Source organism: Vidua chalybeata, chromosome 22 (genome assembly GCF_026979565.1).
Source record: "Vidua chalybeata isolate OUT-0048 chromosome 22, bVidCha1 merged haplotype, whole genome shotgun sequence".
NCBI classification, from domain to species: domain Eukaryota; kingdom Metazoa; phylum Chordata; class Aves; order Passeriformes; family Viduidae; genus Vidua; species Vidua chalybeata.
In genome coordinates, this window is record NC_071551.1 from 1,921,399 (window position 1) to 1,939,068 (window position 17,670).

General features: G+C 64.2%; 1 protein-coding gene across 1 annotated transcript in view; it reads right to left on the reverse strand.

Annotated features, from left to right (window-relative positions):
* Nucleotides 1-31: 31 nt before the first annotated feature.
* The window catches only part of CROCC (ciliary rootlet coiled-coil, rootletin), a 20,739-nt gene continuing 3,100 nt past the window's right edge, over nt 32-17,670 (reverse strand). Inside the window, 26 exon segments of the mRNA XM_053963054.1 lie at nt 32-344; nt 820-930; nt 1,425-1,601; nt 1,849-2,238; nt 2,634-2,786; nt 3,297-3,479; nt 4,080-4,210; nt 6,428-6,548; nt 6,627-6,748; nt 7,330-7,648; nt 8,072-8,239; nt 8,333-8,492; nt 8,987-9,225; nt 9,299-9,430; nt 9,992-10,126; nt 10,242-10,343; nt 10,783-10,934; nt 11,325-11,452; nt 11,708-11,901; nt 12,162-12,527; nt 12,999-13,143; nt 13,439-13,600; nt 14,241-14,419; nt 14,490-14,654; nt 15,031-15,126; nt 15,201-15,297. Of these exon segments, the coding sequence (XP_053819029.1) occupies nt 294-344; nt 820-930; nt 1,425-1,601; nt 1,849-2,238; nt 2,634-2,786; nt 3,297-3,479; nt 4,080-4,210; nt 6,428-6,548; nt 6,627-6,748; nt 7,330-7,648; nt 8,072-8,239; nt 8,333-8,492; nt 8,987-9,225; nt 9,299-9,430; nt 9,992-10,126; nt 10,242-10,343; nt 10,783-10,934; nt 11,325-11,452; nt 11,708-11,901; nt 12,162-12,527; nt 12,999-13,143; nt 13,439-13,600; nt 14,241-14,419; nt 14,490-14,654; nt 15,031-15,126; nt 15,201-15,297 (4,378 nt within the window). The 3' untranslated portion in view covers nt 32-293.

Sequence of the window (17,670 nt, forward strand, 5' to 3'; positions counted from 1 at the left end):
GGGAATATTCCCCATTTTTCCGTTAAAAACTGCAACAGGAAAATGGGTAAACCCTCCATGAGGTTCCAAATTGTATCAAAAATAGACAAATTTTGTCGGCTGGTGGGAAAAGTGCAGCTTTTTCCTGGAGAAAAGGGAATGAGGAAACAAAAATCTCTGTGGGTTTGGAGCACAGGGATGGGGCTGGATCCCCCTCACCCCTGAGTGGAGCTGCTGTGGATTTCAGGATCGGGGATGGGGATGGATCCCCCATGCCGGAGCTGTGCCGGTCCCTGCGGATGTCCCGGAATTCCCTAAGTTCTGGGGGGATGTCGCTGCAGCTCCTGCTCCTTGAGCAGTGCGATCTGCAGGAGGGAGGGACGGGAGGCTGTGGGGTCGGGCCGTGTCCCCCCGGGGCTGTCCCTGTGTCCTCCTGCGCTGTGTCCCCGTGTCCCCAGGGCTGTCCCCGTGTCCCCAGGGCTGTCCCCGTGTCCCCCCCAGCCGTGTCCCCGTGTCACCCCAGCCGTGTCTGTCCCCCTGCGCTGTGTCCCCGTGTCCCCAGGGCTGTCCCCGTGTCCCCAGGGCTGTCCCCGTGTCCCCCCCAGCCGTGTCCCCGTGTCCCCCCAGCCGTGTCTGTCCCCCTGCGCTGTGCCCCCGTGTTCCCCGGGGCTGTCCCCATGTCCCCCTCTGCTGTGTCCCCCGGGCTGTCACTGTGTCCCTGCGGGCTGTGTCCCCGTGTCCCGCAGGCCGTTTCCCCATGTTCCCCGGGGCTGTCCCCGTGTCCCCCCCGGCCGTGTCCCCGTGTCCCCCCGCGCTGTGTCCCCAGCCGTGTCCCCTCACCTGCTCCTCCAGGCCGCCGCGGCCGAGCCGGAGCCGCTCCAGCTCCCGCTGCAGCTCCGCGGGTGCCTCGGGGAGCGGCCGGGCCCGGAGCTCCAGCGCCGACACCTGCGCCTGCGGGAAGGGTGCCCGGCACCCCGGACTGGGCACTGCCTGCGGCGGGCACCCCCAAAACGGCCCGGAGCCAGCGCCAGCACCTCCCCGGTGTGAGCCAGCGCCAGCCTCCCTGCCCCTGGAACGAGCCCGGCCCCTTCCCAGTACCAGGACCGTTCCCATTGGGATGAACCCAGACCCATCCCAGTACCAGCACTGGGACCATTCCCCTCAGGATGAGCTCCGAAAGGATCAGCCCCATCCCGTGGATCAGGATCAGCCCCATCCCGTGGATCGGGATTGGCCCCATCCCATGGATCAGCCCCAGTCCGATCCCAAGGATCAGGATTGGCCCCATCCCATGGATCAGGATCAGCCCCATCCCAAGGATCGGGACTGGCCCCATCCCATGGATCAACCCCAGTCCCATCTCAAGGATCGGGACTGGCCCCATCCCATGGATCAACCCCAGCCCCATCCCATGGATCGGGATTGGCCCCGGCGCAGGGACCCACCCGCAGCACCTGGATGCGCTTCCGAGCCTCCTCCAGCTCCCGCTCGGCCGAGCCCGCGGGGGGATCCGGCCCCACGGGGGGATCCGGCCCCACGGGGGGATCCAGCCCCGCCGGGAGCCGCGCGGATCCAGCCCGGCCAGGAGGGTCCCGCTCCTGCCCAGACACACAGATAAATATCTATGAAAGTATGTATAATAGATAGAAAGACAGAGATAAACCCAAAAATATATTAGAGTCAAATATATATCTTTACATATATTTTTTTCTATCTATAGCAATATATCCATTATCTAATATAGCATCAGATAATTAGATGATTATATAGATAATTAATTAGCCCATAACAGTGCGGGGCTCAATAGGGGATCCACAGGGTCCTGTCTGGGGTAAAAGGTCAGCGATTTTGGGGTGTGGCCCCACTCACCTCCTGCTGTCGGTCTTGGGGGGGCATTCCCTGTTCCGGCGGCATTCCCTGCTCTGGCGGCATTCCCGGCTTCCGCGGTACTCCCGGTCCCCACAGGAACCCCGGCTCCCGGAGCATTCCCAGCTCACGCAGCATTCCCGGCTCCCGCAGTATTCCCAGCTCCTGCAGCATTCCCGGCTCCCGCAGTATTCCCAGCTCCTGCAGCATTCCCGGCTCCCGCAGTATTCCCAGCTCACGCAGCATTCCCGGCTCCCGCAGTATTCCCAGCTCCTGCAGCATTCCCGGCTCCCACAGCATTCCCAGCTCCCGCTGCTCCCGCAGCTGCTCCCGCAGCATTCCCTTCTCCCGCCGCGCCTCCGCCAGCGCCCGCCGCGCCTCCTCCAGCCCCTCCTGGGACACCAGGGGACAGCGGGACAGCCCCGTGACACCCGGGGACATCCCCGGGACACCGAGGACTGGCAGGGGGCTCAGGGGAACTGGGAATGGGTCCAGGGAGAACTGGGACAGGATTCAGGGGAACTGGGGGAGCTGGGAATGGCTTCAGGAGTAGCTGAGGGAGCTGGGAGGGGGATCAGGGGGAAGGAGGAGGAGTTCCAGTGGGAACTGGGGGGACTGGGAGTGGTTCAGAGGGAACTGGGGGGAGTGGGAAGGGGTTTAGGGAGAACTTGGAGGATTGGGAGGGGGTTCAGAGAATGAGGGGACTGGGAAGGGGCTCGGGAGGAGCTGGGGGGCACTGGGAGGGGGTTCAGAAGGAACCGGGGCACTGGGAGGGGTTCCGGTCCCACCTGGAGCAGCCTCCGGTCCGTCTCGCCGGCAGCCAGCGCGTTCTGGAGCTGCAGGAGCCGCTCGTGGAGCAGGGACCCGTCCGGAGCCTCCCCCTTGGAGCCGCCCCCCGGCGGCACCGGGAGCGGCCCCGAGCGGGACTCGGCCTGAGCCAGCTGTGCCCGGAACGGTAACAGAGAGTGGGCAACGGGGGGGACTGGGATGGGGTTCGGGGGGAACTGGGGGGACTGGGATGGGGCTCGGGGGGAACTGGGACGGGGCTCAGGGGGAACTCAGAGGAATTGGGAAGGGTTTCAGGGAGAGATGGGAGACTGAGAGGGGTTTTGGGGGAACAACTTGGGACAACTGGGATGGGATCCAGGGGGAACTCGGGGGAACTGGGAGTGGGTTCAGGGAGAACCGGGAAGGTGTTCGGTAGGAACTGTGGAAAACACAAGGTGTTCGGGGGAACTGGAGTGGGTTCAGTGGGAGCTGTGGGACTGTGGGAACTGGAGTGGGTTCAGTGGGAGCTGTGGGACTGTGGGAACTGGAGTGGGTTCAGTGGGAGCTGTGGGACCGGGAAGCGCTTCAGGAGGCGCTGGGAGGGCGCTCAGGGGGGAACTGTGGGGCTGGATCCATGGAAAGCCAGTTCAGCCCCTGGAATCCGGCGGGAGCGGTGCCGGTACCTGCGTGCGGAGCTGCTCCGCTCGCTCCCGCGCCTCCCGCGCCTCCGCGTCCCGCTCGGCCAGCGCCCGCCGGGCCCGGCCCAGCTCCGCCTCCAGCGCCCGCCGCTGCAGCTCCAGCCGGGCGCTCCGGCTCTCGCACACCTCCAGCCTCTGCCGGGCCTCCTCCAGCTCGCCCAGCTTCTCCTGGAGCCGCCGGAACGCGGGCGTGGAGCGGGGCTGTGCCGGGGACACCGCCGTGCCCACCTGGACTGCCCCACGCTCCCACCCGGGCGGCCCGACACTCCCCACGGGGCTGCCCGGCATTCCCACCTGGACTGCCCGGCATTCCCACCCCACGGGGCTGCCCGGCATTCCCACCTGGACTATCCCACATTCCCTCCTGGACTGCCCGGCATTCCCACCCCACGGGGCTGCCCGGCATTCCCACCTGGACTGCCCGGCATCCCCACCCCACGGGGCTGCCCGGCATTCCCACCTGGACTATCCCACATTCCCTCCTGGACTGCTCAGCATTCCAACCCCATGGGGCTGCCCGGCATTCCCACCTGGACTCCCCATTCCCTCTTGACCCCCCCGTTCCCCCCGGCCCCGTTCCCTCCTGACTCCCCCATTCCCCCCGGCCTCATTCCCACCTGATCCCCCCGGTTGCCCCCTGGCCCCGTTCCCCCCGACCCCTCCCGTTCCCCCCATACCCCCCATTCCCCCCTGGCCCCTCCATTCCTCCCTGTCCCCGTTCCCCTGTCCCCGTTGCCCCCTGTCCCCGTCCCCCGGCCCCGTTCCCACCTGTCCCGCCCGCCGCTCCCTCTCCAGGGCGCTCAGGCGCTGCCGCAGCCCGCGGCATTCCCGCTGCGAGCGCCGCAGGCTCTCGTCCTGCAGCAGCAGCGAGGCGCGGGCCCCGCTCAGCTCCCGCCGCCCTGCGGGGTTCGTGGGGGTGCAAGGCTGTTTTACTGGGGTTTGTGGGGTGCAGAAGGGTTTTACTGGGGTTTTATTGGGCTTTGTGGGGGTGCACTGGGCTTTTACTGGGGTTTGTGGGGGTGCAATGGAGTTTATGGTGGTGCAGAGGGGTTTTACTGGGGTTTTACTGGGGTTTATGGGGGTGCAGAGGGGTTTTACTGGGGTCCGTGGGGTGCTGAGGGGTTTTACTGGGCTTTGTGGGGGTGCAATGCAGTTTATGGGGGTGCAGAGGGGTTTTACTGGGGTTTTACTGGAGTTTGTGCGGGTGCAGAGGGGTTTTACTGGGGTTCTATTTGGGTTCGTGAGGGTGCAGAGGGGTTTACTGGGGTTTGTTGGGGTGCAAGGGGGGTTATACTGGGGTTTTATTGAGCTTTGTGGGGGTGCACTGGGGTTTTACTGGGGTTTGTCGGGGTGCAGAGCAGTTTTATTGGGGTTTTACTGGGGTTTGTGGGGTGCAGAGGGGTTTTACTGGGGTTTGTGGGGGTGCAGAGCAGTTTTATTGGGGTTTTACTGGGGTTTGTGGGGTGCAGAGGGGTTTTACTGGGGTTTGTGGGGGTGCAATGCAGTTGATGGGGTGCAGTGGGGTTTTACTGGGGTTTGTGGGGGTGCAGAGGGGTTTTATTGGGGTTTATGGGGATGGGAGGGGGTGTTACTGGGCTTTGTGTGGTATTACTGGGGATTATGATGTTCCAATGGGGTTTTCCTGGGGTTTATGTGGGTTTATTGCGTTTATGGGAAGTGCAGAGGGGTTTATCAGCGTTTATGGGGGGGTCACTGGGGCTTATTGGGGTTTAGGGGGGATACAGGGGGGCTTTACTGGGGCTTATGGGAATTGCAGAGGGATTTACAGGGTATGGTGGGCGTTACTGGGATTTATGGGGGTTCACTGGGGGTTTTGGGGATGCAGAGTGGTTTATTTGGGTTAATGGGGGATACAGGGGAGTTACTGGGATTGATGGGTTTTTACTGGGGTTTAGGGGGATTCACTGGGGTTTAAAAGGATGCTGCAGGAGTTGACTGGGGTTTACTGGGGCAGCAGGGGGAGTTACTGGGGTTTAAGGGGGATGGATGCACAGGGATTTGACCACTTTCCCTGGGTTTCCAGAGGATCCACTGGGGAGTTTCCCAGCTCTGCTGGGGTTTATGGGGATGCAGAGGGGTTTTACTGGGGTTTATGGGGATGCAGAGGGCCTTTACCCATTTTATTGGGATTTATGGAGTTTGCACAAGGGGGTTCCCAGTTTTACTGGGAATTACCGGGGATCCAGGGAGGTTCCCAGTTTTACTGGGGTTTCTGGGAGATTCGGAGGGGGGGGTTACCCACTTTATTGGGATTTATGGCATTTGCTCAGGGCATTTCCCAGTTTTCCTGGGGTGGTTGTGGGAGGTTTTGCCAGTTTTATTGGGGTTTTGGGGGACAGACTGGGAGGGGTTACTGGGTTTACTGGGGTTTAAGAGGGATGCACAGGGGTTTTACCTCTTTGTTGGGATTTATGGAGGCTGCACAGGGAGTTCACTGGTTTTATGGCAGTTTATGGGGAATTTTTAATGGGTTATTTTTTTATTACTATTTTTTAATGTTTTGGGTTTTTAATTTAATTTTATTGGGATCTCTGCAGTTTGCACAGGGTTTTTTTCAGGTGTTTTATTGGGGTTTACAGGAACTACATGGGGATTTACCAGTTTTACTGGGATTTACATGGGGTGCAGTCAGGTTCTGCCCCACTTTATTGGGATTTATGGAGTTTGCACAGGGGGTTTTACCAGTTTTACTGGGTTTTGTGGAGTTTACCAGTTTAACTGGTATTTACATGGGATGCATAGGGGAGTTTACCAGTTCCAGTGAGATTTATGGGCATCCATGAGGGTTTTACCAGTTTTACTGGGATGTGTGGGGAACGCAGAGAGGGCTTTTACCCATTTTATTGGGGTTAAAAGGCTATATGGACGTTTTTACCGCTTATACTGGTGTTTAAAGGAGATACAGAAGGGTTTTACTGGGATTGATGAGGTTTCCCACCAGGATTTTGGAGGAAATCCCGGGAAGCATCCTCTGCTCTGGGCAGCACCGCCCCCCTCCCTGTGCCTCAGTTTCCCTCCGAGCTCCCGCTCGCTGTGGCGGCTCCAGCAGCCGCCAGACCACCCCGAATCCCGCCGTTCCCAAAAAGCCCCATCACCTTGCTCGCTCTCGTCCAGCAGTTTCTGGAGCCGCTGCGCGCGGGCGCCGGCGCTGTCCCGCTCCGCCTCCGCCTCCGCCAGGCGCCGGCCCAGGCTGCCCAGCTGCCCCCGGAGCTCCTCCTGCCGGGAACAGGGCTGGGAACGGGCCGGGAAGGGCCCTCTGGGGATAACGGGGACGGGAGGGACAGGGGCACGCACCCGCTCCCGCTGCGCGTCCTGCAGCTCCCGCAGGAATTCCCGCAGCGCCGCCCGCAGCGCCTCGGGATCGGCGTCGGGATCCGGGAACGAGCCGGGGCTGCCCGGCCCCTCCGGGCTCCCTCCTGGGGGGGGACAGGCGGGGTGGCATGGGGACACCAGCCCGGGGGGAGGGGACGGAGCAGCGGGGGACACCAGGGAGGCAGGGGGTGGAAAAATGTGGGGATGCAGGGATGGAGTGAAAGGGGCCCCAAGGGTGCAGGGGGTGGAATAATGGGGTTTGGGAGAGCCCTGGGATGCAGGGGATGGAATAATGGGGTTTGGGAGACCCCAGAGATGCAGGGGATGAAGCAATAGGAGACCCCAGAGACGCAGGGGATGGAAAAATGGGGTTTGGGAGAATCCCGGGATGTAGGGAATGGAGCAATGGGAGACCCCCAGAATGTAGGGGATGGAATAACGGAGTTTGGCAGAATCCAGGGATGCAAGGGGTAGAATAATGGGGTTTGGGAGACCCCCAGGATGCAGGGGACGGAATAATGGGGTTTGGGAGAATCCAGGGATGCAGGGGATGGAATAACGGGGTTTGGGAGAGCCCCGGGATGCAGGGGCCGGAGCACTGGTGCGTTGGAGATGCCCAGGGCTGGATCAAGGGGTGACACCTCCCTTCCCCTCAGCCCCCTCCAGTGCTCCCGGGGCCGCTCACCCTTGGCCCTGGCCACGGCCACGGTGCGGCGCAGGGTGGCCTGGAGGCCGCCCAGGCGGGACTCGGTGGCCCTGCGCTGCTCCTCGCCGCGGGCCAGCTCCGCCTCCAGCCCCTGCGCCCGGCCCTGCGCCGCGCTCAGCCGCAGCCCCAGCTCGGCCACCTCGGCCCGCGCCGCCTCCACCTTGAGCTGCAGGTTCCGCGCGTCCGCCAGCAGCTTCTTCTCATTGCCCCGCGCCTCCTCCAGGCTGCGGGACAGCTCCTGCTCCCGCCGCCCGAACTCCTGCTCCGCCGCCGCCAGGCGCTGCTGCAGCTGCTGCAGCTGCGGGAGGGCCGGGAACGCGAGATGGGAATGGCGGGTGGGAGGGATGGGAAACCGGGCATGGGAGACGGGAATGGTGGGTGGGAGCGATGCGGAACGGGGGATGGAGCAATGGGGTGATGGGGGACCCCATGGAGACAGGGGATGGAGCAGTGGGGCAATGGGAACACCCAGAGATGCAGGAGATGCAGCATGGGGTCACAGGGAGCCCCAGGGATACAGGGGATGGAGCAATGGGGTCACCCGTTGGGACACAGGATACCACAGTGATGGCGATGATTTGGGACAACAGGCACCAAGCTACGGCCTGAGGGGACAGGGACACCTCCAGACCCACAGGATAGCCAGCTGTGGGGGGCCAGGGACACTTCAGGATGTGGCACACCCACAGGAAGTCTTAGGGACCTTTGGGGACACCCTCACCTCCTTCCTGGCAGCCTCGGTGCTGGCCTCGCTCTCCACCACCTTCTGCCTGAGGCCGGAGGCCTCGCGGCGGCTCCGCTGCTCCCGCTGCTCCTCCAGGGCCACCCGCGCCTGCAGCTCCCCCAGCTCCCGGCCCCGCCGGCTGTTCTCGCTGTCCAGCTCCTTCACCTGCCCGCGAGGGGACAAGCGGTTCGGGGACACCCCGACGGCCGGGGAGGCTCCGTGCCACCCGCTGTCCTCCCCGTCCCGGCTGTCCCTGACCTGGCGGCGCAGCTCCTGCAGCTCCCTGCGGCTCTCCAGGCGGGCGTGCTCCAGTCCCCGCAGCGCCGCCCGCAGCTCCGACACCTCCCGCTCGGCCGCCGCCCGCGCCGCCTCCAGCAGCGCCAGCCGCTGCTCCTTGTCCTCCCCGGAGCGCTTCAGGCTGCGGGCAGCGGGGGCTGGCAGCGCCCGGGGGGGCAGCATGCCCCCGGCCCCAGCCGTGCCCATCCCGGGTGTCCCCCCAGCCCCAAATTTCCATCACCTTGTCCTGAGTGTCCTCCTGACCTGGAGCATCGCCCCATCCCAAACTGAGCACCCCTGTGTCCCAACACCGCCCCCAGCCCAGGCATCGCCCTCCAGGGTGGGGGGATCACCCCTGTAATCCCCAGCTTCTGCTTTCCCGAATCCCGAGCATCTCCCAACGCCTGCATCTCCCAACCCCTGCATCTCCCAGCCTGTCCTTCCATCATTGGAGCATTTCCCAACTCCTGCACCTCCCAATTCGGGCAGCCCATTGTCCCACCCGTCACTCCGACTCCTGCATCTCCCAGCTTGGATATTCCCTTACCCTGAGCATCCCCCCAACCCCGAGCATCCCCTCCAAGGCGCTGCAGCCGCGCCCTGCACCCCCCTGTGAGGCCATCCCGCGTTCCCAACCTGATGCGCTCTCCCTCGGCGCGCCGCAGGGCCGCCCGCAGCTCCTCGTTGGAGCGCTGCAGCGCCTCCTTCTCCCGGGCCGCATCGCCCAGGGCCCTGCTCGCCTCCTGCGCCCGCCGCCGCTCGGTGTCGCGGCCCTCGCGGCTGTCCCGGGCCTCTCGCTGCGCCTCCAGCAGCTCCCGCCGCGCCGCCGCCCGCGCCTCGGTCCCCGCCCGCAGCTGCGCCCGCGCCTCCTCCGCCTGCCCGGAGGGGGAACTCCAGGGATTTGGGGATTTCAGGGGGGCGGGAAGGGGTTTCTGGGGGGCGGCTCACCTCCCGCAGGGCGCCGTCCCGCTGCTTGGCCGCCGCTGTCGCTTGGTCCCGGAGCGTCCTCGCCTCCCGCTCGTGGCTCAGCGCCGCCTCCTCCGCCCGCGCCCGCAGCGAGCGCAGCTCCGCGGCCAAGGCCTGCGGGGCCACGGCACTCTGAGACCCCCCTCCCTCCCCTCGGGGGTCCCGGGGGGCGGCACCACGTGGAGGGGTCCCGGAGAGAGGGGACAATGAGGATGGGGTCCCAGAGACAGGGGGACAGTGGGGATGGGGTCCCGGAAAGAGGGGGGGGCAGTAGGGATGGTGCAGGGATGGGGTGAGGGGGCTCAGGAACCACAGCTGAGCCCCACTGATGCAGGAGATGGGGGGTGAAGTTGGGGGCTGCAAGAAAAGGGGACACTGGGGGGTCTTGCAATGGTGGGGGTGAGGCTCAAGCAGGGGGGTGCAAGGTGGGGGTACCCAGGAATGGGGAGCTGCAGTGGGGGGAGGGGCACAGGGGATATTCAGACAGGAGGAGCTCCAGTGGGGGATGCCCAGGAACTGGGGGGTGACAGGGGGACACCCAAGCACGGGTGGCTGCAGTAGGAGGGGACACTTTGGCAACGGGGGTTGCAATGAGGGGAGACACCTGGGCACGGGGGCTGGAAGTGGGCGCTCTGTGCCACCCTGGGGGGGTTCTGGGAGCCCCCCCAAACCCACCTGCTCCTTCTCCTGGTGGCCGGTGACCTCTCGGCGCCGCTGCTCCAGCTCGGCCGTGGCCTCGTCCAGGCTCCGCTGGAGCCCTGCCAGTGTCCCTGCCAGGGCCACCCGCTCCTCCTCCTGCAGCGCCAGAGCCTGGGGGACATCGGGGCTGGCACAGGGCTGGGGGACAGGGGGCTGGCACAGGGAGAGGGAGGTGGCACAGGGACAGGAGGGTGGCACAGGGCTGGGGGGACATCGGGGCCACCACCTGCTGCTTCTCGCTCTGGCGCTGCTGCCGCGCTGCCGCCAGCTCGGCCACCAGCTCCTCGTGCTCCTGCACCATCCGGCCCCGCTCGGCCTCCAGCTCCTCCTGCCAGCCCCAAAATTACCAGTGAACCCCAAAATTACCAGTGAACCCCAAAAATCATCAGCGAACCCAAAAAGTCCTGCACCCCAAACACAGTTTCCCAACAATCAGTGGGAATGTCAGAAATCAAGGTTGCACCCCAAAAATCACCACCATGACCTCAACAATCAGCATGTGCATAAAAAAACAGCTCTGCACCCCAAAAATCTACATGTCACCCCAAAAATCACCACTGAGCCCCAAAACCCAACATTTCACCCCAAAACTCAACATTTCACCCCAAAAATCAACACTGTGCCCCAACAATCACCCTTAAAACACCCAAAATCACCATCACACCTAAAAAATCACCATCACACCCTAAAAACCTCCACCACAGCACCCCAAAATCCCACCACCGTGCCCCCAAAATCCCTCCCGCACCCAAAATCCCCGGGCCCACCTTCTCACGCTGGAGGTGCTCCAGCTGCTCGCGGTGGGCGTCGCGGGCGCTCTGCAGGGCCGCTGTCACCGCGGCCGCCTCGGCCACCGCCACCGCCTGGCGCCGCTCCCGCAGCTCCTGCGCCCGCTCCCGCTGCGCCACGCCCAGCTCCGCTGGGGGACACGGGGACAGCCTCGGTCATGGGGACAGCCCCAGGCATGGGACACACCCGGTCATGGGGATACCCCAGGCATGGGGACACCCCCAGGCATGGGACACACCCGGTCATGGGGACACCCCAAAGCTAATAGGTACACACCAGTCACTGGGGACACCCCCAGTCATGGGGACACCCTGTCATGGGGACACCCTCCCATCAGCGGGGACACCCCAAGTCATGGAGACACTCCCTGTCAATGGGGGATGGAGCTGAGGATGAGGATGGAGATGGACAGGGATGAGGATGGGGATGATGGATGGGATGAGGATAAAGATGGGGATGGATGGGTGGGAGCTGGGCATGGCCGGGCTGATGGGACACACGGGTGCCTGGGACCCCTCACCCTCCAGCGCTTCCTTGGCTTGGGCCAGTGTCCGGCCTTGGGCCTCCAGCTGCTGATTGCGGGCCTGGAGCTGGGCCAGCTCCTGCTGCAGCTGGAACACACTGCTCTCCAGCCCCTCCTTCTCTGACCTGCGGGACGCCAGGCACGGGGCTGGGCACGGGGCTGGACCCACCCCAGCCCGGCACCCCCCGCCCCAGCACCCACCTGAGGCCGGCACCCCCCGCCCCAGCACCCACCTGAGCCCAGCACCCACCTGAGGCCGGCACCCCCCGCTCCAGCACCCACCTGAGCCCGGCACCCCCCGCCCCAGCACCCACCTGAGCCCAGCACCCACCTGAGCCCGGCACCCCCCGCCCCAGCACCCACCTGAGCCCAGCACCCACCTGAGGCCGGCAGCCTCGCGGTCGCGGTGCTGCTGCTGGCGCTGGGCAGCCGCGAGCTGCACGGCCAGTCCGGCCCCGTCCTGGGCCAGCGCCGCCTGAGTCCGGCCCAGCCGCTCCTGCTCCGCCCGGAGCCGCTCCTGCTCCGTCCGCGCCCGCGCCAGCGCCTCGCCCGCCGCGCTCTGCTCCTGCACAGCCTGCGGCACACCGGGGACCAGTAGTGACAGCCCAGGGACACCAGTTACTGCATGCCCCTTCCCAACCCCTCTCAGTTACCCTTTGCACCTGCCTCACCCCTCCCAGTTACCCCAGACACTCTCCCCACCTCTCCCAGTTGTCCCTGGCACTCTCCCGTTTACCCCTGACACCCTCACAGTGGCCCCATGCCCGCTCCCCACCCACCTCAGGTACACCTGACACCTTCCCCACCCCTCCCAGGTGCCCCCGTGGTGCCCACCTGGCCCAGGCTGTGGCGCAGCCGCTCGTGGAGCCCGCGCAGCTCCCGCAGCTCCTCCCGCAGCCCCCGCCCGTCGTCCCGGGGGTCCGCCCGTGGCCGCTCCAGGCCCCGCCGCTCGCTGCCGGGGCGGGGGCCGCTCTCCAGGCGCGCCCGCAGCAGCGCCAGCTCCCGGCACAGCTCCCGGCTGCGCAGCCGGCCCCGCTCCCGCTCCTGCTCCAGCCGCTCCAGCCGCCGGCCCAGCTCCGCCTTGTCCCGGGCCAGCCCGGCCGCCAGCTCGCTGGTCTTGGCCAGCGCGTCCCGCAGCCGCGACTCCTCCGCCTCCGCCGCCCGCCGGGCCTCCGCCAGCTCCCCGCAGCTGCCCTGGGCCTGCGAGCGGCACCGGCTGGCACTGCGGGCACGGCGGGACGGGGGCAGGGGGAGTGCCTGGGGCAGGGGGACACGGGGGGCACCTGGGGCTCGGGGAGTACCTGGGGCAGGGGGGGCACCTGGGGCTCACCTGAAGCTTGGGGGCACCAGCTAGCACGGGGCAACAGGGGCATGGGGGCACAGGGGGCGACTGGGGCTTGGGGAGTACCCGAGGGTCACCTGGGGCTTGGGGAGTACCTGGGGCATGGGGGTACCCGGGGGTCACCTGGGACTTGGGGAGTACCTGGGGCATGAGGGGCACTTGGGGACACCTGGGGCATGTGGGAGCACCTGTGGAACCGGGCCATGGGGGCAGCTGGAGCACAGGGCTGCACCCACAGCAGGGCTGGCACTCCTGGGGTGCACCTGTACCCACGGGGTTGCACCTGTATCCCTGCCCGGCCCCGCTGTGGGGCGGGTCCAGGTGCCCACCTTGCCCAGGGCCTCTGCCAGCGCCTCCTGCTCGCCCCGGGCCAGCTCCGCCTCCAGCAGTGCCCGGCTCAGCTCCTCCCGCGCCTCCAGCAGCTCCCGCTGTGCCCGCGCCCGCTGCGCCTCCAGCTCCTGCACCTGCTGCTGGCTGGGCAGGGACAGCACAGCTCGCTGTGCCCACCTGTGCACCCATCTGTGCCCACCTGAGCCCCCCAGCACCTACCTATGTCCACCTGTACGCACCAGAGCCCACGTGCACCCACCTACACCCACCCCCAGACCCACCTGTGCTCCTCTGAACCCTCTTGGACACCCCCGCACACCCTGTAACCACCCTGACCCTGAACCCACCTGCACACTCCTGTGCCCTGTACCCACCCGTGCCCCTCGCACCCACCTGTGCTCCCCACGCCCATCCGTGCCCACCCGTGCCCCATGCCCACCTGTGCTCCAGCTGCTGGCGGGCAGCCTGGGCGTCGCGGGCAGCCTGGTCCCAGGAGTCCTGCAGCCCCTCGCTGCGGCGCCGCAGCTGCTCCCGCTCCTGCTGCAGGGCTCCCACCCGCTGCTGCTCCTCCGCCAACGCCGCCTCCGCACAGCACAGCTCCCTACGGACACACGGACGTGGGCACACGGACACATGGACAGGGACACATGGGCACACAGACACACGGACACATGGGCACACAGACACAGGGAGACACGGACACATGGACACACGGACACACAGGCACACAGACACATGGACACATGGGCACACGGACACATGGACACATAGACACATGGACACACAGACACAGGGAGACACAGACACATGGACACACAGACACATGGACACATGGACAGGGACACATGGGCACAGACACACAGACGCATGGACACACAGACACACAGACACAGACACAGGCATGGGCATATGGACGCATGGGCATGGACACACGGACATGGGCACATGGACACAGGCATAGGCACATGGACACGGGCACACGGACACACAGACACACGGACACGGGCATGGGCACACGGACATGGGCATGGGCACACAGACACGGGCACATGGACACACGGACATGGGCACGGGCACACAGACACGGGCACATGGACACAGGCATAGGCACATGGACACATGGACACACAAGCACACAGAAACATGGACACAGGCACACAGGGACAGAGGCACATGGACACATGGGCACAGGGACACACGGACGCACAGGGACAGACAGACAGCTGGGGCGGGGCCGGTACCTGCGCAGCCCCTCGGCCTGGGCCCGCAGCCGGAGCTCCTCCCGCTGGGCCTCCTCCTGAGCCCGCCGGCAGCTCCCAGCCTCAGCTCCCAGCTGCTCCAGCCGCTGCTCCAGCATTCCCAGCTCCCGCCGCAGGCTCCCGGCCACCTCCCGGCCCGCCTCCACCTGGCTCCAGGCCTCCTGGGGGTCAGCCTTCATCAGATCCCATCCTTATCCCCATCTCCATCCCATCCTCCTCCTCCCAGCTCACCTGCAGCTGGAGCTGGCGCCGGCTCAGGGCTGCGTGGACGGCGGCAGCGGCGGCGCTGGCAGAGAGGCTGCGGAGAGGGGACACGGCGGGACACGGAGGGGACACAGGGGGACACGGAGGGGGCACAGCGGGCGTGGGGGCCTCGGGGTCATCTGCCAGCACCGCCTGTTCCCAGGAAAATCCAGGGGAAAGTGAGGCATGGAAGGGAATGAAGTCACTGAAGGGGGAAACCAAGGTGAGAAAGGGGAAATGGAGTTCAGGGAAGGGGAAACTGAGGTGGGAAATGGGAAATCAAGTCAAGGGGGAAAGTGAATAAGGGAAAAGGGAAACTGAGGCAGGGAGGGGAAAACTGAATCAGGGAAAGGGGAAACTGAATGAGGGAATACAAAAATTAATCAAGGAAGGGGACAGTGAGGCAGGGAGGGGACACTGAGGCAGAGAAGGGACACTGAGGCATAGAAGGGACACTGAGGATGGCAGGGGACACTGAGGCAGGGAGAGGCTCCTCCTGGCTGTGGGGGGCCCCGGGGTGTCCCAGCACCTGGGTGATCTCGTGCAGCGTCCGGCGCAGCAGCTCCAGCTCAGAGCGCAGAGCCTGCACCTGCTCCAGCGTCGGCTCCCGGGTGCGCGCGGCCTCCTGCGAGCCCCGGGACGGGATCAGGCTGGGAATGATGGACCTGCATCCCCAAACCCCCCACACCCTGCACCCACCAGCTCCCGCAGCTGCAGGGTCAGCGTTTCCACCGCCCGCTCCTTCTCCTCGTCCTCGCTCTGGCGCCGCTCCAGGGCCGCCGTCAGCTCCTCCAGCCTGCCCGGGACACGGCCAGCATCCAACATCCAGCACCCAGCACCCAACATCCAGCACCCAACATCCAACATCCAACATCCAGCACCCAGCATCCAACATCCAGCACCCAACATCCAGCATCCAACATCCAGCACCCAGCATCCAACATCCAGCACCCAGCATCCAACATCCAGCACCCAACATCCAGCATCCAACATCCAGCACCCAGCATCCAGCATCCAACATCCAGCATCCAACATCCAGCATCCAACATCCAGCATCCAACATCCAGCACCCAGCACCCAACATCCAGCATCCAACATCCAGCACCCAGCATCCAACATCCAGCATCCAGCACCCAACATCCAGCATCCAACATCCAACATCCAGCACCCAACATCCAGCATCCAACATCCAACATCCAGCACCCAGCATCCAACATCCAGCACCCAGCATCCAACATCCAGCATCCAACATCCAGCACCCAGCATCCAACATCCAGCATCCAACATCCAACATCCAGCACCCAGCATCCAACATCCAACATCCAGCATCCAACATCCAACATCCAGCACCCAGCATCCAACATCCAGCATCCAACATCCAGCACCCAGCACCCAACATCCAGCACCCAGCATCCAACATCCAGCACCCAACATCCAGCATCCAACATCCAGCACCCAGCATCCAACATCCAGCACCCAGCACCCAACATCCAGCACCCAGCATCCAACATCCAGCATCCAGCACCCAACATCCAGCATCCAACATCCAACATCCAACATCCAGCACCCAGCATCCAACATCCAGCATCCAACATCCAACATCCAGCACCCAGCATCCAACATCCAGCATCCAACATCCAACATCCAGCACCCAGCATCCAACATCCAGCACCCAGCATCCAACATCCAGCACCCAACATCCAGCACCCAACATCCAGCACCCAGCATCCAGCATCCAACATCCAGCACCCAGCATCCAACATCCAGCACCCAGCATCCAACATCCAGCACCCAACATCCAGCATCCAACATCCAGCACCCAGCATCCAGCATCCAACATCCAGCACCCAGCATCCAACATCCAGCATCCAACATCCAGCACCCAGCACCCAACATCCAGCATCCAACATCCAGCACCCAGCATCCAACATCCAGCATCCAACATCCAGCACCCAACATCCAGCATCCAACATCCAGCACCCAGCACCCAACATCCAGCATCCAACATCCAGCACCCAGCATCCAACATCCAGCACCCAGCATCCAACATCCAGCATCCAGCACCCAACATCCAGCATCCAACATCCAGCATCCAGCACCCAACATCCAGCATCCAACATCCAACATCCAGCACCCAGCATCCAACATCCAACATCCAGCATCCAACATCCAGCATCCAGCACCCAGCACCCAACATCCAACATCCAGCATCCAACATCCAGCATCCAGCACCCAACATCCAGCATCCAACATCCAACATCCAGCATCCAACATCCAACATCCAGCACCCAACATCCAGCACCCAGCATCCAACATCCAGCACCCAGCACCCAACATCCAGCACCCAGCACCCAACATCCAGCATCCAGCACCCAGCATCCAACATCCAGCATCCAGCATCCAACATCCAGCACCCAGCATCCAACATCCAGCACCCAACATCCAGCACCCAGCATCCAACATCCAGCACCCAACATCCAGCACCCAGCATCCAACATCCAGCACCCAGCATCCAACATCCAGCACCCAACATCCAGCACCCAGCATCCAACATCCAGCACCCAACATCCAGCACCCAGCATCCAACATCCAGCACCCAACATCCAGCACCCAGCATCCAACATCCAGCATCCAGCACCCAACATCCAGCATCCAACATCCAGCATCCAGCACCCAACATCCAGCATCCAACATCCAACATCCAGCACCCAGCATCCAACATCCAGCACCCAGCATCCAACATCCAGCATCCAACATCCAACATCCAGCACCCAGCATCCAACATCCAACATCCAGCATCCAAAATCCAGCATCCAAAATCCAGCATCCAAAATCCAGCACCCAACATCCAGCATCCAAAATCCAGCACCCAACATCCAGCACCCAACATCCAGCATCCAAAATCCAGCATCCAAAATCCAGCATCCAACATCTAACATGGATGCCTCCTGCTGCCTTCCCATCTGTGCCACAGCCCCAAAACCTTCCCCATGAAACATCCCCCATGGGGCCATGGGGGTGCATCCTCCCCATCCTGGCAGTCCTGCACCCCTCCTGGCGCTCCTGCACCCCATCCCTCTGTCTCACTCCCTCCCCATTCTGTGCCACGTCCCCTGCAGTTCCTCTCCTCCCCCTCGCCCACCGCGGTGCCCCCCAGCCCGCTGTACCT